Source organism: Chlamydotis macqueenii, chromosome 1 (genome assembly GCF_036417535.1).
Source record: "Chlamydotis macqueenii isolate bChlMac1 chromosome 1, bChlMac1.mat, whole genome shotgun sequence".
Classification (NCBI taxonomy): Eukaryota; Metazoa; Chordata; class Aves; order Otidiformes; family Otididae; genus Chlamydotis; species Chlamydotis macqueenii.
Genome location: NC_141556.1, coordinates 126,630,964 through 126,654,973, shown reverse-complemented (window position 1 = coordinate 126,654,973; position 24,010 = coordinate 126,630,964). Strand labels below are relative to the sequence as shown.

Here is a 24,010-nt window from a genome sequence, read left to right as displayed (position 1 = left end):
AATCAAACAGAAATATGAAAGTGAAACATCACCATTAAAATAAGTAAAACAGAAAAGACTATTGAAGATATTATAAAGATGCACTAGAAGTCCTTCCGTTGTTTGCTGTATTAAAACACCATAAAGTATGTCTCCCAGTACCTTCCATTTCAACTTGAAAGTAAAAGACTTAAGAGGTACCATGGTATGTGACCCAAGCACAGAGGAAACTCACCCTGAGTGTATTTAAAAAAAAAAAAAAAGAGAGAGAGAAAAAGTAATCAGTTTCTAAATCAGAATACAGATTCAGATCTGTCTATCTTTACTAAAACTGGCTTTAAAGACTTGTCACTAATGGTAGAAATGTTATAGATAAGAGAATACATACCATCAATAATTGTTATAAAGGATGACAAAGTTTGTTTGCAAATTGACTTAGATAACACTGTGTTTAAAACAACAACATATGTCTTCTGTCAATTCATACAGCTTGTTGATATATTTAAACTACAAACCCACTACACTCACTTAAAAATCTGACAGTTTTTTTCATTCTACTAAATCAAGAGACTTGTAGGATACAGGACTTCCCCTGCATTTAAGTGTAACACTGTTCACAGCAATAAATAATTAAAAGCCAACATGAAAAAGCAACATAATGAGTTTAAGCCAAAATATATTAAATAAGCAGGCAATCTGTAAACACAATAAATTTCCCTAATAATTCAAATGAGTCCTACTAAGAAAAACAAACGTATTCTTTTTTTCTTTCCATATGCAGAAAGTCAGCTTCATCATCATGACTTGGTATCTGAAGCCATTTAAGAGCCACATAAATGCCCAAATTAACTTTCACATAGATAGAGTAGAAGTCGAATTTATCTTTCTTTTTAGTCTAAGATTAAATTCTGACATGATGTGGAAATTCCATAGTGAAAAAAAGACTCCACAGAAATACAGTGTCCTTTACCACACAAGTATGTGAAGAATGGCAAAGGAAAGCTGTTGAGAAGCTTTATTGTCGAGATGTCTAGCTGAATTCTGTGTTCTAGCATTTTGCCATCATATGTTGGAAAATAAATCTCCTGTCCTATACACTTTGACAGAACTGCAAAAATATATTACTTTGGACTTTTTTAATCTGTAATTTTTTGAGCTTTTCTCTTAGTAGCAGTATCTCCCACAATGTAAAATATGTGTCTCATACATCTGGACAGTAAAAAGAAGACATTTTTAATAGCAGATTTGACAATGAAGAAATCCAAGCTCATATTCTCCATAATCTGAAGTTAATTACCAAGCCGATTCTTAACATGGTTATTATTTTATTTACTTATTTATTTATTTACATTTATTTATTTATTTACTTAAAGGTGGCATGTATAGAGTCCAACTGCTTTCTAGGTGCTTAGTATGATACATACATTCTTCATCAGTGAAAATCTGTCAACAAATTAGGAAGCTTTTGTATGATGCACATTGTCTAACATCTGATGGAATATTATGACTAGATTTTTTAAAACATAAACACTGAGAGTCTTTGTAGACAAAGATGCTCTAAAAACACTGTAAATCTTCCACAGAAAATGACTGGGCTGCAAAAGCTAGCTGCTGATTGAAAATATGGAGCTTCTAATTATCATGTTATTCTGATAAGAATATGAATTTAAAGGTAATCAAATTTAAGAAAAACACAAGATGTAAATAAATAGCATTGACTTGTTCCACACTTATTTTTTAATTTAAATTCTTACATTTAGATCTTAAATAGGTTGAGGGAAAAAAAAATCTTCAGGTATGCCATTGCTTAATAAGAAAAAAATCCCTGATTTTTGCTGATAAAATCTCTATTTTATTATCATCAAGCATATGGTGCTCACCTTTATCGTTTTCCTTCAACAGTAAAGGGGTACAGGATTACAGGGATATTAAAGGGATGCATACAGATTTTCCTCATATTTTTAGGAAATATTCAGGTCGTCTTTTGCTCTGGTAAGAAAAGTTGCAGCACGCCATCTCATGGAAGTTGCAATCTCTGTTTTCCCTTTACGTTTTGTGCTTTCTGGATAGAAGGTGCAAAATCTTTTTTGGTCACATCATGGAGTTCCATGACAGTAGCATATCATGAAAAATAGAGCCCATCCAGGCAGATAAACTCATTTGTAAGATGGGAAGGGGGAATTAGAAAAGCATTCTGACTGGCCTTCTCACATAGTGAAAGTGCATGACCATTGTTTGAAAGTTCACTGAAATGAAAATGGTTTGATTTTTTTTTTTTTTAATTTTGTGAGTAACTGATACTTTATTTCTGATTCTGAATTCAGGACAACATTCTATAATCTTTAGCTTTCCCCACATAAATCCATATTTTCTTTTTTTTTTTCAGTCATTTAATTAGCACCCCATGCTTCTGAGAGTTCTTTGCCACAGCAGAAAAAGAGAACAACATATAGAAAGGAAAAAGTTACTGTCAAACTGTTAGAACTATTTCACTATGTTATTAGAGCCCAGTAAACTTTGAAATTGAATGCAATTTGAAGTGTACAATGTCCTTATAACCTCACCTGCAAGCAAAAGTAGTTCAAGAAGGATTAACACCTTCTCTCTATCCTCCTCACCTTCAAACTTCAACTAAAACGGCTCCTATAACTTTCATTGTGTGACTTTGCTTGTAAATCTTTCTCAGACTCTTTTCTAATATATCCCAAAGAAACATTAACATCATCACTGAAAATACTTCAAATTTGAAAGACAGCATAGGCAGGAAACAAATAGATAGTATATTTGAATATTCACCATGCAATGATCCAACTGTGATTGTACTACTTCCTGCTCAACACTCTTCATCTCCAACTTGGGCACCTGCAACTTCACTTCATTCAAAATTCTTTTACATTCTTGTAGACGCTGTTCAAAGTTGGCTGGCTTCTGAAACAAGCGAAACTTCATGGAGACATCCTGCAGCTTTTTCTGAAAAGTAAACATGGGTGAGTAGTAAACGTGAAATCAAACCAACACTGAAGACAAGTCTTAGACCTGTTTCAGAGTACTTAGAATCCATTATCCAACAGCAGTTCCTTATTTCAAGAATTAAAAACTTTTAGGGAAAATACCAGCAGCAGAGAATCTGGGTCTTCACAGGAGGAAAAAAAAAAATGGTATCATCCAGGGGACTGAATGCAACAGAGCCAGCTGCAAAAGAGCCCATATACTCAACTGAAGAAAGGGAGAGTTTTGCCATTATGCAAAATGTTGGGGGGTGGGGTGAGAATGGAGGTTTAATGCATTGAGTATTACAAATTCACATTGCAGAGTGGACAGTCATCAACTCTACTGTGTTGTCACTCCTTGCTCTGAGGAGTGAATCTTTAGTCCCTCAAATAAACCCTAATAAAGTGGCTGGGTAGTAATTAGTTCTAGCACAAAACCTGAGATTTAGAGTATATAATTGATTTCTATTAAAATTTTTAAAAACATAACCTAAAGTAAAAGGAAAGTAATTTGAAAGCAGAAAAATCCATGACAAGCATAGCTTCTAATTTCACAATTTTCACAATTTGTTATCTTTGTGCATTAATTACATTGCTTGCTTACACAATCCCTACCTCAGGGAGAGGGGAAATAATTAAAAATAAATCAAAGAAAGGCTATTTTAATTATTGACTTGAATAAGAACTAATTTCTCTTTTGAAGTACAGAGCAAAGTACTAGTAGAATAAGTTTTTCTAATGTTGAAAAAAAAGAATGTCACTAAGAAATGGATAAGTAATTAAATAGGAACTCAGTATCTGCAAACACACTTTTGATTTTTTTTATCTTCAAATCCAGGACACTGTATACAGTGTTGTTGCTACTGTACAAACTTGAGAAAAACTTTAATAAGAAATAGAATTCCTTATTATAGATAACTATAACAGTTATAGACACTCCCTGTCCCGCACTACATCCTTCTCTCTAAACTATATATTCAGCTTTTATCCTTTTTGGTAGTTGGTATTTACATTATGCTTGTAAATATGGTATTTTTTTTTTGTTCATATTTTATATAATGTAAGCAAAATAGATTCTACAAATGACCCCACTAATTTGTCAAAACTCAAACTGATGCAAAATGTCATCCACAGAAGCCTTTTGAAGAAAAAAAAAATATTTGCACAAAGATGGATTAAGAAAAAGGCACCTAGAAAGGGTAGTGCTCCCTTGCATGCTGTAGAATTTATAAACATGTAGATACAAAGTCATCTGATGCCTGCATTTCACTGATGAAATATGAGCAACATAGCAGCTGCCATGGAGACCATCAGAAGGTGAGTAAGCATGAAGGAAGACAGAAAAACAAGGAAACATAAATATTCTCAATAAAAAAAAGCTAGTCCTGTAGGTAAGAGGAAATGTTAAAAAAAAAAATTCAACTTGTTCATCTCAAATAAATTAACTAGATAAAAGCCATTAGTGTTATCCACAAAAAAAAAAAAAAAAAAAACAAACAAAAAAACTGAAGCTGAGATACCTATAAATATGTGACAAAGATGAAGGAAAAGATGGCCTTCTTCACTGTTAGTACCATAATGAAATCCTTTGTCTTTCCCAATGAACTACGAAAACCTGTTTTGCAGCTGGGGAACTTTGGCACCAATGCCAAAAACAAAAGCAGTAAAACAGTCAAGAATCCATCACAGATTAATGGGTAAAAAATGTGTATTGTTCCTAACTGTTAATTAAGTTTTCTTCAATTTCAAACAGGTCTCTCTAGGTCTATTAAGCTAGATGAAATAATGCATTAGCTCACATTTTACATTGATGACTTCCATGCACTGCTCAGCATACATTAGTCTTTCAAACACAGTTCTACCAAATATTTTAAAACATTTTTAACTGTAAATGCTTTCAAATACCTCAAAAGGTATACCAAGAAGCGTCACTGTAGTTTTATTTTTTGCAACTGTAGCACGTTCAAAACACCCCTTATGTACTGTCCCTAACAGTTGGTGACATCAGCTCTGTATACCCTAGAATTGTTGACAAGTAGTTAGGAAGGCTGTAATAGAAAAATGAGCAGTAAGAAGACAGGGATGGTATGCTTTATCCATTCTAGTTTCCTTGCTAGAAAGGAGCAGCTAAAATAGAAGAGATATCTTAAGAACATTTCATACTATAGTAATAGTATTACTTATGCTGTTATTTTGCTTGAGTGAAGGAAAGATGAAGGAAATAAAATTTGCATACCTGTGCCACATCAATTTGGGAAAGCACTCTCTTGGCAGCATCTTTACCCCGGTTTCGTTTCTTCATTTCTTCCAAACTAATCTCATGGCTTGTTAATTCAGATTGTATTTTCTATTGAAAAACAAAGAGAGTAATCAGGAGGGTCTGAAGAAAATGTTTATGTTGTTAATATTATTTGGAACAGTTGATTTTCAAAGATATTGAACAGAAGTACTACACTATATACTGGATCATCAGAATAAGTCATTGAAAGAACTACTTGTTGGCCACTCTGTAAATTATTCAGATTTGTTTGTCTTGATCATAATAAAACCTACTTCTTCTCCTGCTCAAACATTGTAACAATAATGACATAATCTTGCTAAGAAAATTGTGATTAAATTGTAGGCAAAGAAATTATAGATTTCTTCTGAAGGAAAGCAACTATTTTCACTGTGAAAAAAATTAAAAATTAATCACAGAAAAGAACAATGCAAATAGCAAAGTGATTTGCTTCACTACTCTTATTTCTTATTATTTTCACAGTATCATCAGGTGAGTTGAGAGAAAACTCATCGAAGTATCCTGTATATATATCTTAATCTCAGAGCTGTGTTATATCTAAACCAGCATACAATTTGTGGTGTATTACTGACCAGAATCTATGTTCAGCATCTGTAAATATGATAAATGTATAATGACATGTAGTTCATTGAAACACTAACTTAATCCATTTTCTAATATACATTTCTGATTATCTTTTTCTGCAAAACTAGTGTGCAATCAAACCATCAGAAGAAAAATATCAGCCTTGTTAGTTCATGCAAATCAACTTTACACAAAACAATTAACTTCAGTAGTGTTGGCAATGTAATGGAAAAAAATTCCCATAATGTACATTTATACAACATAATCTAGAGCAATTGACATATTTTTATTTTTAAATTGTTAGAAAATGAGAAGGTGTTACTAGCAGAATTCCTAGACAAGTACTACTGGGAACAATTACCTTATGAAATAAAGACAAAGTATGCCGCCACGTGGAAAGGTATTTGAGGCGATTACTCTTGCATGATAAAGTTATTTCAGATTTAATCTTTTTTTTTTTTTTCCTGTGGTTTGCAAGCATTTATCAGATACACTAAAGACTAGTTATAAAGAGTCAGCATGAGTTAGCTCCTGAAGCCAGAATGATGTCTTGGAAGTGAGAACTGTATATACAAGAAAGAAGCAAATCTGAATGTAGAAAAATATACTATATCACATCTAGTATTTCAACTGTTTGCTCTGCACCTCATCAATTTTGGTTTTATTTCCCAGTTTCAAACTCAGAGTCACTCTGTAAACACATTATTGAACAGCTCTTATCTGAATCATAGAATCATAGAATGGTTAGGTCGGAACAACACAGTACAGATAAGAGTAGTGTTTAAGCAATGAGGTATTACAGGACATTTCATTGAGATTGTTCTATCTTTCTTTTTAAAAATTGCTCTGCAGGAGAGAAATGAAGCATCACTTACTTTGATATCAAAATACAGAATTAGAGAGAACAAACACACTAGAGGAAAGCTTAAAAGAGAAGGTAGTAAGAATTATAGCAAGAAGAATTTTTTTTTTTTTATACTTCCAACTGCTGCTCAGAGGCAGGATTAAACTAGTTCTGAACAGATATCAGATAATTTGTAACACTTGCCTATGATGCACCTTTCCATTCAATTTTGACATGACCAAAACCTGTGGACTTCTTGTTAATATCCACAAGAAAACACTAATTTTGTTTTTCCCAGTTCTATTATTCTCACCTCTGCTTTTCTCAGTGATTCCTGTTTATTTTATCTTTTAATAAAGAGTAAAAGCTTTGTACCAAAAACTGCCTTCATTTAATTTCTAGAACATCACAATACAATGCAGTGTATGTAACTAATAAATACCACTGTGAGTAAATTATTCCATCCTAAGGATGGTTAAGGATTCTCATTTTCCATCACTGCCATTTTTTTCAGGAAGTTTATTAATTTGAAATATATATATAAAAACCAAAGTATAAGTGTGTTTATATATACATATATATACAAGCTAATTATATTTACAAGACTAAAGGCACTGGTTATGCCTGCTGTCAGGACTACTTCTAGAGTAAAAGAATTTCAGTACCAAGGGCATGTAATACATTATTTCTCTCAATTACTGATCTTAAGAAAAAAAAAGATTAACAGTGAAATGCAGAGTCTTACTATATTGACAGCAAAAAGCAGAGAATTGGAAGTGTAGCTAGTCCTTGGAAAACCTTTTGTATCTTGAATCAGAGAAAGGAAAGATAAAAGAACAAACATGACTACTTGTCTGCTTTGAAAATTGTCACAAACCCAGCTGCAACCTCATGCCTCAAGAACAGCATTTAGAAAAAAGGTAAGAGGGCATAGAAACAAACTCTGTAACATTATTTGCAACAGAAAATTAAACTAGAAAGCTTGATTATATGTCACTTTCCATCAATATATGGTACCATAATTAGTAAATCAGTCATCATATTTACAGTATTCAAAAAATGCCATTCAGCAATAATCAGCTAAATTATAAGAATGGAAAGTAATCTGGAAAAATCTCAACAAACTAAACTCCTAACCTTCTGTGTTTAATCAAAAGGAAGTGATTTACTTATAATCAAAGGATAAAACCACAAAACCATATTATACATAGAACTAATATTGTGGAATAATGGCTGAAAAAAACAAGATTAGATGGGTTGTACATCTATTATGCAAACACAGATTTTAGTAGGAGTACCATTGAAAAGACTACACTACAAAAACAGCTGACAGTTCCAGTTGATATATTATCAGCAAGTCAAAAAAGTTTGAAAGACATTCCAGAAGACACACTGGTGAACCTGCTTTCTCATGGCAGATCAGGGATATCATTTTCCACCCCAGATCTAGGGGTAACCTCTCATCTCTTTTGTCTGCTGCTTAAGAAGGAAGATGACTTTGTTGGTTCTGTTACTTCAGGAATGTGGCAAGGTCAGAGGAGGTGTATATTATAGTGCACATTATCTTCCAAGACACCTTATTCTCACGTTGCTTGACCTCATTGCAGTGTATTGTATATTAGGTGCCAGAAACTCGTAACACAGGGAGGAATTACTTTAGAGTTGATACTGACTATACTGCCAAGATCACCAAATTAGTCAGTTCTCAAAAGCTGAATAAATACAGAAGAAAGATCCAAGTGATAGGTACATTAACACGTTTCAAGATGGGATAGGGAACCCTGATGTCACTTGAACTTAGAATATAGAAAAAAATTAGGTGAAATATTTTCTAAGGGCATGCACTGTAATGACAGTGACCAATTTAATAGTCTCAATTTGACTTATAAAATTCCACAAAAAATATACTAAATGTAACAAATAACAGTTCATTAAACACCGTTACAGTAAAGGGATTAGGTTAAAATAAAGTTGCTAGAATTAACCACACTTCTTTCTTTTGTTTTCCCAATTTCTTTTTCTCTTTCAGTCCACTACAGAAAAACAATTCATTACATTCCTCTTTTCTAATTAAAGTAATTACTTTTGTACTCATCCTGTACAAAAAGGTTATTTTCTTTCTGTGACAAGAAAGTGGCCAAATCCCCAAGGAGAAGCATTTTGTATTTTCTCCACAGGAAGCTTAATGGGAGATACTGAAAGGCTTTCAATTCTAAAGTAAAGATGAATTGAAACACAACGTGATATATTAAAAGACAGGTAGTTCCTTAAAGAGAGGACACTTGGACCTCTTGGGTTACACATAGTAAAGAGAAAGACCTTTTTATACCTTTCTCTGACCTTGCAGAGTTGGTCCTTTCCTCATAAGATTTCTTTCCTGCCTAGTAACTTCCAGCAGCATTCTGGGGTGAACTGAGCTATAGGCAGAATTTACGGTAGGTAGATGTAGGCAACCCCACAGGGCCGGATGTGGCACTGTCCCCTGCTCTTGCAGGTACTCCTACAGTGGGATGCTGTATGCCCTAGCCCAGCGGTAATGTCCTGTTCTGTTCCACTGGGCTCCCAGAAGCCTCTCCTAGCTCAATATCTTTCTCTGCTCTCAGAGAGAAAGTTTTCCCCCTAGTTTGGAGGGTGCTGAAAATAAATATGCTGCTCCCTTCTCATAGATATTTTTAAGCAGAACATGCCATGCAAAACATGCTATATAAAAAAAAAACCTAAGCAGCTATACTATTCTCTACTACACCCATGTTCAACTGTCCATGTTCACATCTTTCAACAAAAATAACCAGGCAATACTAATACTGGGCAATTGAACAGTGTTTAATTCTCAGCAACTGAAAACTACATAGCCAGAGTAGTAAACCTTTCAGCAGTGAGCGGTGGTTCTGAAGACAAGCACAATTACATTAACTGAAGTTTCTTCCACTGTTTGTTCTAGGAAAACAAGGTCTAAATTTAGCTGAGAACATCACTTTTCTACTACGGATTTCATGAATATCTACTGCATAAAAATGCCTGGACTTGACAGCAACCCTATGAATTCTGCAGTGGCACAAGAAGATGATGACAAAATGACTCAGGGAAAATGGTGAACCTGTACTTGCTCTCTGCTTTTTTGTAAACTGATTCATTATGAACTCAAATTAGACTATATTACTTTCGTAATTAATGAGTCCTTTACATAACTCTCACACCAAAATTGCCTGGATATGAATTTTTAGATTTGGCTCTCTTGAATTGCAGAGAACAGCTTGCCAGCTCTTCTAACTGTATTGGGTTTTCTGATTTGTATTTCTCTAAATACTACACAGCTAGCCTAACAGCTCTCAAGAATGGTGTTCAGTTTAATCTCGTTTTTGCTTATTTTCATGATTGCTATCAACACTGAGTCAGATCTCAGCCTAATATGTGGAGAAAATAAAACAGAGAGCCTTCAGGTTAAGTTAATCTTTATAAATGGCAAGATCATTATTCTAGCAGACATAAAAAACATATCTGAAGCAATTTCAGAACTGTTAGTGGTTACCTTTGAAAACTCTGAAAGAATACACAAAGTACTAGAAGATTAGAAAAATTAGAAAAAAAAAAGTTGAAGTACTCATCTTTAAAAGTACAAAAATAGTATGTGTAAATAATGTCACATCTTTACAGAAAAAGAAAAAAAAAGCATATAATATATACAGAAGATGATGTTATAGTTGTAATGACACACAGGTAAGTCAGCCTACTTAGTTTTGGACACTACTCTTCAACAAGACTAACTGAAGAGTCCAAATGAGAAGAACAAATCCTCAGAGGATAGAAATACGGTTGACAAGGCAAGACTGAATAAGTTGGACATGACAAATGCAGTTTGTGCAGCTAAAACACAGTTAATGTAGCATTCAGATGCTATGGAGATGTGAAGAGTGTGAGAACAGACATAGTACAGAAAGCTGCATAGATACTCAAACGTAATATGCAACAAAATGTAAGCTTACACTTCTGTATAACGCTTATCAGCTATTCCCTCTTTGACCACTGATCTACACATGGCTGAACAAAAATATTCTCACAGCTTCCAGCAGAGGGAAAGTAAGTGTAAACACCTTTAACATTAAACATTTTACTAAGTAGACAGTTGTGGATTTTTTTTTGTCCCAAAATATTAGTCTGAAGGCAATGAAGCATGGCATTATCCTTGTCAAGTAACACATTGCACAACTGAACAACTCTGACATTATATCATCACATTAACTTTAGTTTTGAACACAGTACAATGATTTTTTAAAAACAGGTTAATAACAACCATCTTCACATAGAAAATAGGCATGTAGTGCTTATCACTACAGAACTGAAATTATTCAAGGAGTTTATTGAAAAAGCAAAGTATATTACTTTCGCTTTTCTCAGAATCACAATATTGTTAATTTATTCTCCATATTGCATTTTGTTTTGTCTGTACAGCATCTTTAGCTGTACTGAAAATGAGCCAGTAAGTAGAAACTGTTGGGTGGCAGTGGCTCTCTAGCATTATATTCTCAGTGCCACATGGTGGAGTAAGAAGCACGTGGAATTCACATTCAAAAAAATGATCCAAAGGAGAAGTTGAACAGTACTCCCTTTTCTTTCCGTCAACTTTCTGAATAAACTAAACGGATAACTTCATTTAAAAACAGGAGCTAAATATAATTGTTTTCTCAGATTCATCTCCAATCATCTGAACCAAAGATTATTCCCCTATCAAAGCTCTAAATGGATTTGAATTTTTGAAGCAAACAGGCAGATCTCCCAAACCCTCAACAACTTTCTGATTACAAATTCTCCCATCTGTCCTTTTAGAAATGCAACATATATTACTGAACAGTTTGTTAAATTCCTCACTATGGATAAACTGACCCCTGCCCAGAAACTGAAATCATTGACTGAAAGATTCCTATTCCAGCTATGCAGACACTATCGTAGGGCATCTTACATTAATGAGCCGTTTTCAGGTCTACAAAAGAGCTGTGCCAGCAGAAGCTCCACAGGAGACGCAGCCATTCAGTATGTGCCTGTTCTGCCACTGGTTGGCATGGTCATTCACTATATTTACCCGCATAAAACTGATTGATTGTTTATTTTCTTTCCCTCTAAGGATTTTAAAGAGTTTCACAACTAAACTTCAGAGAACTTCAATATTTGCATTAAATCTGTTCAGTTGTTAAGTAAGCTTCTTTTCATTAGGTCCCACTGGCATCTTAAAGTAAAAACATGAAAGAGAAAAACTCAGTAGCCTCTGTGCTAGTTTTCCCACAGCAGATATAGTATAATCAGGTGAACTTGACATCAGACAATAAATTCTCAAGAACAAAACCAAGTTTACAAAAGCAGTGAGCTGAAATCTTCCCATGAAAGTGTGCTAATTAAGGTTGGTTGAATTTTATGCTATTTCAGTTGCTGAAGTTCTGAATTACTTCCTTTTACACAGTCTGTGATCATTGCCAATATTGTATCTGAGGATGCACATAAACCAGATGCGACCTTGGGATATACTACGCACCACTCAAAATTGCTACAATGTATAGGGTCCAAATACACCAGAAAAAAAAAGGGCACTTTCATATCAAATCTTTCTTATGTATTAGAGTTATATAACTACAGGATGATAAATTAAATTGATGTATCTTTAACTAATGCTGATTTGTATTCTAGCTAACAAAAATTTGTTTACATTATTCACATTGCAAGGAAAGAGAAAAATAATTCAGGAGGGTCATCTGATAGCTAACATAGTTTAGGACTAAAACTAATAGTTTAGGACTAAAACTAATAAAAATAATATATATTCAGGTCTGAATATAAGATCATCTAAGCTACTCCATACATTACAGTAATTTTTTATAATTATGTAAAACTCTATAGGCATGCCAGAAAAAAAAAAAACCACAACTGAATGCTTCTTCCAAAATAATTCTAAAGCATTGATTTTATATGTTCCTGTAGCCTTGTTTGTTTTTGTAACCTGACTGCCTAAATTTCAGTGGAATTTACAGAAAAGTTCCTGTACATAATACCGTAAACTGTTAGTAATTTTATACTAGAAATATTTGGTTTATTTAACTTGTATTATTACCATTTTAATGCTGCAGTAAAACAGATGTTATAGAAGAAAGAATGAAAGAGTAAAAATGAGAATTAGATGTACAATTTTATTTCAAAGGCTCAATAAACCATTTCTAAGGAATGGGAAAAGCTGTTTCTGATAAACGTACTTGAGCTGTAAAAATTGAAATATAATTACATTTATGTGCACATCATAAACTAATTAACAACGTTCTCTGTGTTTCAATAATTTAAGTAACAATCCCACACAATTAACTTTGTAAAAGAGCCATATGAAAGTAATGAAGAGGATGACTTCCTTCTTTCTGGGGTGGGAACTGGATTTTAAAGAGTTACATGGTTTATCTTTGTAATTTTAAAGTGACTGCATAGTCTTCTATGACATTTATAGTTCTTCACATCTTCTGGACAGGTATATAACATGAAACAGAAGGGAAAATATGACTTTGCTAGAAAATTATCTTGAACTTCTCAAAGTAATCCTACCTAAAATTTACTTGCACTTTCATACTGATCACGTTGCAAATCCCCATTATTAATATCAGGCTCAGGGACAACACTCTTTGGTTGATTGAGAAAACCAGTAAGCACACAGTAAGCACATCAGTTCAACCTGTATATAACTTACCTGTGCTTCCTGAGGGACCTGTGCTGCATCAACTCTGTCTGCAATGTAGGCTGTTAGCTGTTTGTCAATAACAGCAAGAGACTCTTGGATTAAGCGGAGGGTTTTGTCAGTCTCCTGGGCAGACTGAATACTCTGTTCAAGATTCTTTTGTCTTCTCACAGCCTAAAAACAATAACAATGTTATTAATACTCACAATAATAATGCATATAATACATTTTTTCCTTTTTTTTCTCCTTTTAAATGCAGGCTAATAATCAAAAACAGTACTCCTGACTAGTGCTCATCCACCTTTTTGTATGATAAGTTGCGCATCTTTTTGCCACACATTCAGTTCCTTTTAGTAAGAAACAAGCAAACGAAACCCCAGACTGCATAGACAAGCTCTAAAAAATTCGGAACCCTGAAAAAAAATGCATGTATTGAGGATTTCTATACAGAGTGGAAGTTGGCAAAGCAGCATAATAAAACCATCCTGATAGTGCAGTCTTTCATTCTGGGGCATACCGGTCCTCCTGATCTTATTATATAGTTCAAGAGATTTTGTTTACTGAGAATAGGGTTACTGTCATCACAATCCCATCAGAGACAATCCACTTCAGTAAGTGAGAGGGATAAAGACTCTCTTAAGAAGGAGCTCTCTTATATGAAGTAAAAATAGCCGTCTGGAACAGAGGCAATACCCACTCTGGGGAGAGAAAAAAAAAAAAAAAAAAAAAAAAAAGCGTGACAGATCCATGTCTTGTCTTGTCTGTGGACTTGCCCAATCTACTATCACTCTAACCACAGTCTCTTTAAATCTAGAAAGTTGACTCTTGCTTCTACACCACCATCAGTGCCACAGTGCATTGCCTATCATCACTTTCTATATGACCCTTTTTTTGAGAAGGATGCTTTCCTTTCAAAGGGGTTCTCTTTATGGCTTACCAAATCAGAACAACAAATTCTCCTTCAAGTTGTCCTTACATAAATTAATTAGCTTTAACTACTGTTTGTAACAGTTTACTATTATAATTAGTAGGTAATAAAGAACATGGTACTTTCTTCCATCTGTCATTTGGTTCACCTGCTGTCTCATATTTTACTTAGACTACAGTTTCTGCCCAGCAGAGTTTCTCCTTTATACAAAGCATAGAGTAACTACCAACAATCTCAAATGCAATGCAGTTTTTCTCTGTACAAGCCCAGCCACACTGCAGACCACATAATAAAATGATTAACTTTCTTTGATACAAATCAAAGGAGGGAGAAAGCAAGCAACCTTTAAATAACATTGCTAGGTGTCCTGCCATTTTTCAAGTCAAATCACACTTTTCCTCTTTGGTAAGCCAGCTGTTCTTTAATTTGATTTCATAGCTATTACAAAACTCTTGCATTGAACAAAAATATCTCTCAGCAATTCAGTGAGAATTCTTGATATATCTGTACCTTCTTCATGGAGCTAAGATTCTTATAGATCTTCACATTTAACAAATGAAAAATATTATTTTTTTTTTGTGAGCATTCTTGCTAGCTGTTTGACTTAGCTAAAGGATAGGGATCCAACCAGTATTTACTATATTTGTGTTTGTAAGCTGCTTTGTGCTATTTCAAAATAGCTGATCAGATAATCTTGTATCACTGCCAGTTTCAGGAACTTTCTGTGGAGCTGAGCAGCTTTAAATATCGGACCCACGCTGTCAGTATTAATGGAAGCACCTGAGCCACTCAGGTATTACTACTCCACCACGCAAACCACTAAAACAGTGTAACTTCCCAGTATGCTACTAAGGCTTGCTACTTAAATGACTTTTACCTTCCTCTGATTTGAGATTTTATATTGCAATGGTCTCAGCCTGTTAAAAGCAGTGGGGTTAAAACCCACAGCTTCCATTTACCTTGGCACTCCTTGTTACTAATTTGTAAGCCTGGCTAAGTTACAGTCACTTTCTACCTTTCCATCTGTATCGCTATACAGTAGACTGAAAGACATATTAAGTCAGAAAACAGGGTAAGTAGGTTTCTAAGGCCCATGGGAAAGGGTATCCTCGTGGAAGCATGGAAGAAAACCTCTCTGCCTTTACTGATCTCTTTGGCCAACTGGTAGGGCTAATCTGCGTGCATAGTCCATTCATACTGAGGGCTGTGGTGTTTTGATCATCAGAAAAGCTCACCATTTAAAATAAGACACCAAGAAAGTTCCTTTCTTATTAGCCATTGAAATAAGTTAATTCTGGAGGATTCAATATACTGGACACAAATTTGGTGCTAAATTCTTCTGAAAAACTACTTCTATAGCAATACTTGAAGCTTCAAACCTTTGCTAAATGCTGATTCATGCTAACTACTAGGTGCAGTTGGGCACTTGCTTAAGTATAGATAAATTTGCTGCCAGCCTCAGAAGCAGCCTGCATGCATGCCATGAAGTAGTTAACACTGCATGGAAGCTCAGACAAAGTCTTAAAATTGTATGACAAATATGTAGTGGTTGAAAAGTTGTCATCTCTGTGCTGATATCAGCAGAAACTATGTATATCAAAATCTTGTTCTCAAATACAACCAGAAAATAAAAACACTCCCAAACTCATTCATCAGATTTTAAAGCAGATAAAGTTAAGAAAGAACTACAACAAAACCTAGCCTGAGTCTGAATGACTACAAAAGCTCGATTTCAAACAAATATGAAGTCAGATAAATGTATATGCATGCTTCTGATCTTTGCAATGCAAAGTATGCACACACACACGTAGAGACAAAACATTCCCCTTTCATTGTCCTCAGATAGAATTTGATTACAGGATGAGAATGTGTGTTACCATTTGTATCTTCCAAGTGAGGTGAAAGGATATCTTTTCCAAAAACCATGAACAGTTCATACGAACGAAAAGATAATATCAGGCCAAGATGTGAATGCAGCGGTACAAGAGAGGAACTATTTTGACAGCGGGAGCAGAACCACACAGCTGAACACCGGGAAATGGCACTTGCACAGTTGTGATTATTTTCTCAGGCATAAATTGGTGCTGCTTGAATTTTTTGGTCTATGTATTGTTGTGTGGCAAAATTAAGATGCAACTGGAAAAAATATAACTACATTCAATATGTTGATAAGCAGCCAGACATAGAGGCCAAAATAGTTAAGGGCCTACCCTTTGGCCTTGTGGGTAAGTAACACTACTATTTAACCAGCTGAATGCCTTGACCCAAACAAGGCACGTTGCTATATTGCCTCCTAGGAACAGATCTTGTCCTGCATCCTCACCTAAAGTCAAGCCTCTTCCCTGACTCTGTTTAATTCACACAACAAATGCCACAAAAGTGTCTTCACAGTAATCTTATAGAAGGTACAATACACTCAAAGGCATGTATGAAAATGTAAGCTATTTCTCCAGTACACAACAGCTGACTCAAAAACTTCATCCTGCTCACTAAGTAGGTCCCTGACACTATCACTGGCATCGCAGAACACTTATCAGTTCAATGAATGGAAATGCCACAATATGGAGGAGGCTTCTTCCTCTCATTTCTGTAGAAAAGAGAGTTACCGATGGAACTAAATATTAGAGGGCTTTACAGAAACAGGCAGACACACTACACTCTTGCATCTGCGAACCCAAATTTCACATTTATCCTTAAAACTCCTATGTCTGGGTGTGTGCAAATCTATATATATGTATTTTTAAAAGACATGTGAAAGTTGAAACTGTGTATATATCCTTAATATAAAAATATTTTAATTTATGATGCACTGGGGTTTTGGGTTCTGTTTTGGTCTTTGGTTGGTTGGTTTGGATTAGGTTTTCTGGGTTTTGTTTTATTTTGTTTTGTTTTCTGTGAAATATTACAGTTTTTCTATTCCTCTGGGGAAGAAATAGACGGTTTAACATTGCAGTGTATAAACGGGCCTCAGGACATAACAGGAAGCTCTAGCTCTGCTATTAGATCACAGTCAATAAAGTCAAAAACTTTGGTCTCTAAAGGGAAGTGTCTGAGAGTTAATTGCTAAATAGGAAATCTCAGGAAAATAACCAACTCTAATTATTTCTGAGCCAGTGAAATGTTGACAGCTGTCAAGGAAAATAATAAAAAAAAAATAATCTGCTGTTAGGCACTATCAGAGCGAAGGAGAAAAGGAAAAGATATTTATAGAATGATTTTTCTTATAAAAGTGTCTACAGGTTATTACAGATTCATCGTTATTTTTATGATTAAGCATAATATTTAATTTTTATGCTATAGGGTATTGCATAAATCTGTTTAGAAAAGATCAATGACAAATGCAGGAAATAGTAACATTGCATATCATCCACATAAAATGCCATATTAAGAGAAAGGCTGCACAGAGAGGTGATCAAATACCAGGAAAGTTCAAGGTGCACAAACAGTTGCTTATGACTGTAGCTTGCTCTTTGATGTTGAATGTTCTAAAGTTATATATACAGACATTGCCACTTTTCACTTAAATAATACATTTCATATATTTAATGGCATTAGTAATACACACAGTTAGTAAGATGTTGGTTAGAGTTTTATAGTTAAAAGCAGGTAGTTTTGTTGTTGAGGCAATACTCAGTAGTTAAGCTGTAGAAGAAAAATAGAACAAAACTTTCTGAAAATTCTAGTACTTTTACTACAGTGTGTGTTTATTTATAATGCAGAATTCATTAATTAATCTTATAAGTTACAGCTCATGGAAAGGGGTCTGTTAAGGGAAATATGTTAGCTCTCTTTTTTTTGCCCCCCCCCCCCCCTTTTTTTTTTTTTTATTAGAATATACTCTCTAATTATTAAGAAAAATTCACCACAGGGCAAAGTTATAAGTTAGAAAACTTTAACTTTAAACTTCCTACTTAACTTGTTTAAACTACTTTAAAATTTGACCTAAATTCTTGATGTTACAATAGCTGTGTCTGAGATACATTACAATGTCTCTGTATGTTTTGCATCAAATTTTTCATGTGTTAATCTCTTCTTTTGATTGGAATCAGAGTGTATTAGTGTTTTGACTTAAAGTAGAAACATCTTTTCTAACACTCCAAGCATTAATTTTGGGCCCAGGAATTTTTAATACCCTTCAAGCTAGAACAAATTTTTCTGCAAATATCAGTAATGTTTCACAGTATGTTTTTAAAGTAAATGGCTACAAATATTTGACCTTTCAACTCCAAAGTGATATTCATCTTTGATCAGTTCTATTACAAAACTGCAAACTATACCAAGGTGGACTTTATCTCTTCAGGTTAGCACAGCAGACAGATAGTGCCTCAGAGCTTGTAAAAGCAGCCCTCTTAGCAGCCTTCAAAGCAACTATGTGGAGATGGGGCATGAAGAATTCTTTCTCCTCTTGAGAGGAGAACAAAACAGAGAAAATTGTGTCATATGATGAATGTGTGCTCTTTGAAAGAAGAAAAGGGTAACCTTGAGGGGAATCCTAAAAGTAATTAAGAGACAGTCCCCAAGAATAAAAATTGAATCTAGAGTAAAGCCCCATCTGAACAATACATTTTATACAGTTTTTTTGCAAGCATAGTCTCAAGAATATCTAGCTGACATTTTTTAAGTTTGCTGGACAAGATGTAAAACGCTTTCAGCAGTACAGGGGATGATAGCCACTTGCAATATCAGATTGAAGTTCTTCAGGCAACAGTGTTTTTTTATATCCAATATATACAGTTGTAAGTGAATCAGTCCTAAAGACAGGGTATACGGTGCTTATCGATCAGCCCCAGATGTTCAAAAGCATGCTAAACACACTCAGTCTTTGTTAACTAAAGAAGGTAAGGCATACAACCATAAAGCTATTACGTGCCTTTAAAAATTAATCTCTATCTCAGTAGCAATGCTGCAGCATTGCTTGCAGCATCATTCATATGACAGTGGTTTAGTTTGGTTGTTCTATTAGTAGTGAATAAGTATTTCACATATCAGTTTCTGTCCACATGAGGTTACTGTCTTGGTAATTACCTGCACAATTATTCACATAAAAATAAATAACTTAACCACATTAGGATATCCTATTACTCTATCTGAAGTGGAAGTGACCTTGAACACTATAACAATAGTGTTATGTGTCTGCAATGCATTTTTATGCAGGGAGAGTGCCTGCTGTTTGGATTTCAACAGGGCTACACAAACAGCACAGAAAATTCAGTGTCAGGAATCTACGAAAAAAAGCATGTGAGACTTCAGTGCAAAAATTAAGAAAACATTTTGATGTAGAAAACATACAGAAAAGAAGCAGCGTGACAGAGTCACTTGTGATTGAAATAGTTTCTTTACAGCTCTTATATTAATATACAGATCTCACTGTTAGTATTTGACTGCTAAATATCAGATCAAGCTTTCAAAGAAGGGCGAGGGCCTCTTTCTCCACCGGTTTTTGTCTGTATTTAAATGAAATTGGAAAATAGTGAATGCATTTCTAATATATTTTTCTTATATACTTATCCAAATTGTCTCAAGAATTTCACACAGCATCTTCATGCTTTACTTTCCATATCTAACTGCTGCAGCTGGCATAAATTTTGACTCAATGCCTGTTATTGTGAAGACTAGTATTCATCCATCACTCAGCAAGACTATTTGAAAGTCCTGTTTTCACACACTGGAAGCCCTCTGTAGGAAATCTAGATTTCCCCTCCAAGTCAGGAAAAAAATAACAGATACGAGGAATCGGAATTCCAGGGAATACATCTGCTTTCAGATAGAAGTTAGATGTAAAAAAAAAAAAAAAAAAAAGAAAAGAAAAAAAAAAGAGCAGGTATACATTTAATTTTCCATTATGGCACTGTCCAGCAATACGGAACTACATGAATGCCTGCACTGCACCAGAACCACCTCCAGGTAATTACCAGGGGAAACCAGGCTCTCTCCCTCCCCGTCCTTCAAGCTTAAGCTCAGAACAGCTGAAGACCCTTCCTTAATTTTTATTGTAGTGTTTTTACATCCACTGTTATCAAGAACAAATACATTTCAAGCACCATGAAAGAAGTAAAAACGTTATCATTGTCACTGAGGATTGTTATAATTCTAACACAGCTGCTTTCCAAAAATCTTAATTTATTCATTGTTTATATCATTGAAATCAAATAACTTTTGACCATTTTTGTAGCTCCTCTTTGAATGTGTTCTGGTTCCAATCATAAAGAGGGTCTCTGTGTACCTCACTAGGTCTCTCCCTAATAATTCCTTTCTGATCTTTGCCAAGTACTGAGCTGACATCTTCCTGATATTTCTCTTCATAACTCCAAGATCTCCCTTCTGAACAGTAACAGCCAGCTCAAAAGTTACAATTTCATATAGGAAGTCAGAAGTCCTCCAGGAGTATCTTTTCATGTACTTGCACTGAATACGTCTGTAATTTAACTGCCTTGTTACTCTGTCCTATAAGGTTGTTCTGTATTTATTTAGAGTTTGCCCCTATCTTTGTTATTAGTAAACTACTAGTAGTTGAGCTACTTCCTTATGTATCCTTTGGCGATCTTAAAATTATTTAGTGAATTCTGCTTAGTCCAGCTTTGTACACATACATACCCATTTGTATTAATACACACACAACTGTAAGTAAAATAAACTCCTAGTATTAAAAGTAAATATTCATGTACAAGTATGTTGTGGTTTAGGTCCAAAACACTTCATCTACTGAGAGGAAAAGTAACTCCATACCTGCTGAAACTAGGAGAAAGTATCACACTTTTGAATTGATTTACCAGCAAAAAAAAAAAAATACTGTCCCACTAGATCCCACAGATCTGTCAAAGAATTAGTAAAATTTTCTTCATGGAATCTGTGGCAGAGATTGTTAATCTAGCATATTGCTAGATTTGAATCTCCTTGTGCTAAATATGTTTTTATATTGAAGTGTCTTTATAAAATCTTTTATTGATACAAAGACTCTTATTTATCATTTAGTAAATAATATATCTGTAAGAGAATATTACTGTCACATTTAATTTGGAAAATTGTTTGCTTCTCAATTAGAGTTTTGTCAGAGGAAGCATCTCTAAAAATGCAATTGAAGATTAAATTCACTAGACGGTCACTTCAATATAGGAACTTTAGGGTTACCTATTGGACTGGCTATGGCTGGGACAGTTAAATTATCTTCAGAGCAGCCCGTATAGTGCTGTGTTTCAGATCAGTGACCAAAACAGTGTTGATAATACAGAGGTGTTTTAGCTATTGCTAAGCAGTGCTTGCACAGTACCAAGGCTGCCTCTTTCTCACTCTGCCCCTCCCAGCAAGTAGGCTGAGGGTGGGCAAGAGGCTGGCAAGGGACATAGACAGCAGACCTAATATGACTAGAGATATTCTGTACCACACAGAGTCATGCTCAGCAATAAAAGGGGGTGTTGGGGGGTGGAGTTTTTCCAAAATTGCTATTGCTCGGGGACTGACTCCGCATCATTCTCCTGGTGGCAAGAGATGGGTTTTGCATCTCTTGCTTTTTCCCTCATTAAATTGTCTTTATCCCCATCCATGAGTCTTGATGTGGGAATGAGTGAGCAGCTATGTGGTGCTTTGCTACCTACTGGAGTTAATTCACCACACCTATGAAAACCGAAAACTCCTAAAATCATAGAATCATAGAATGGTTTGGGTTGGAAGGGACCTTCAAAGGTCATCTAGTCCAACCCCCCTGCAAGGAGCAGGGACATCCCCAACTAGATCAGGTTGCTCAGAGCCACATCCAGCCTGGCCTTGAACGTTTCTAGGGATTGGGCATCCATGAGGCAAAATGTCTTTGTTTGTTTACTGTTTAGGTATTATACCAACAAAATAACTTCTTTTTTTTTTTTCTTTTTTTTTCTTTTTTTTTTTTTGTAATGATCCTAGACTGTCAGTTGTTTAATGAGAGGACAGATCAATTATTAAATATACCTCCTGTTGAAGTTCTTCCCATCGAGTATTGAACTTCTCAAGTTTCTCATTGATCAGTTCATCCAAGATTCCACCATCAGTTAAAGTCTGAGCCAATTCCCGAATCTGATTACGATTATCTTCAGGATGTCTCATTAAACGTTCCAAAGACTGAAACAAGGTCAAAAAAGTAGTTTGTTTTCCTTTCTGCAAATAAGATTCTACAGAGCAATCAATTCCCCTTAAAAATGTAAGTAAGAAACTTCACATTTAATGCACAATAAAAGTAGAGGGAAAAGATTAAAATATCTATGTCCCATGTCTTGACAACAAATGTTCTATACTACTTATTACCAAAAAAAAATTACATTTTTTGCTAAGCAGTACATTTGGTGTTTGATTTTAAAAATGTGAACTTGCCAGGTGAGATTGGTAAGAGTATTTGTGTACTTATAAATAAGAAATTTCTTTCAGTATCTGAATGGATTAAGTTCAAGAGCAAAAATGCATTATCAATGTAACACTTTGTATTTTGAATCACTAAGAATATTAACTTAATTTCTACAAATTTGAAAAGTTTGTAAGTAATAACAAACAGAGTTGCAGTGCTAGGGTGAAAGTTTGCTCTCTCTGAAGTCTTCAACATTTTTTTGACCGGTTTACGTGAGGCCATGTTTTTTAATAACATGTATTCTATTGTCACCAAGAACTGTCTATGACATCAGGCATAATACATGTAATGACTCTGTTTCACTTAAGTGGATTCAAATTCAAAACCTCATTTGTTGATTGAAGGGAAAACATAGGACCTAGCAAATATTTTGCTCATGTTGATTCATAGTTTGTTTTGAATGTAATGGGATTTACAATTTATCAATTTAAGTCAGCACTTACATCTAGAGACTCAGAAATCTCTTCTGCACCTCCTTGGATATTTTCAGTTGCCTTGAGTTTCAGTTCAACCTCATTTAACCATTTATTTTCTGCATCCAAATATGACAATAATTCACGCCAACATGCCCATACCTCCTGATGGAGAAAAACATAATGTTTACTGAGACTGAAAACCTCACAGCTAACTTTCACTTATTAAAACATTAAATATATTGCACGCTTCATCCCCAAAACAACATGGTTGACATCTGATGGTTATGGTGCCATACAATTGATTTTTTTTTCTCAGTATTTGTATATTCCAAATAAATAGAATCATGGAAACACTGAATCATAAAATCATTTTCGTTGAAAAAGACCTTTAAGATCATCAAGTCCAACCGTTAACCTAGCACTGACAAGTAAACCGCTAAACCATGTCCCTAAGTGCCATATCTATATGTCTTTTAAGTATCTCCAGGGATTGTGACTCAACCACTTCTCTGGGCAGCCTGTTGTAATGCTGGACAACCCTTTAGCTGCAGAAATTTTTCCCAATATCCAATCTAAAACTCCCCCAATGCAACTTGAGGCCATTTTATCTCGTCCTACTGCTTGTTACTTGGGAAAAGAAACCGACACCCACTTTGCTACAACCTCCTTTCAGGTAGTAGTAGAGAGCAATGAGGTCTCCCCTCAGCCTCCTCTTCTCCAGACTAAACAACCCCAGTTCTCTCAGCTGCTCCCCATAAGACTTGTGCTCTAGGTCCTTTCCAGCTTCGTTGCTGCTCTTTGGACACACTCCAGCAACTCAATGTCTTTCTTGTACCGATGAGTCCAAAACTGAACACAGTATTTGAGGCGCAACCTCGCCAGTACCAAGTACAGGGGCACAATCGCTTCCCTGCTC

The 24,010-nt window shown here is 34.8% G+C and overlaps 1 protein-coding gene across 11 annotated transcripts in view; it reads right to left on the bottom strand.

Moving 5' to 3' along the window:
* Positions 1 to 24,010, bottom strand: part of DMD (dystrophin) — a 1,302,935-nt gene that overhangs the window by 689,064 nt on the left and 589,861 nt on the right. For 10 of the 11 annotated variants that reach the window (XM_086766697.1, XM_086766715.1, XM_086766672.1 and 7 more), the window contains 5 exons: positions 23,122 to 23,256; positions 22,249 to 22,398; positions 13,392 to 13,553; positions 5,206 to 5,316; positions 2,776 to 2,949 (listed from right to left, as the gene is read on the bottom strand). In XM_086766697.1, the coding sequence (XP_086622823.1) occupies positions 2,776 to 2,949; positions 5,206 to 5,316; positions 13,392 to 13,553; positions 22,249 to 22,398; positions 23,122 to 23,256 (732 nt within the window). The remainder of the gene's footprint in view (positions 1 to 2,775; positions 2,950 to 5,205; positions 5,317 to 13,391; positions 13,554 to 22,248; positions 22,399 to 23,121; positions 23,257 to 24,010) is intronic. The other variant, XM_086766747.1, reaches the window with a different exon arrangement.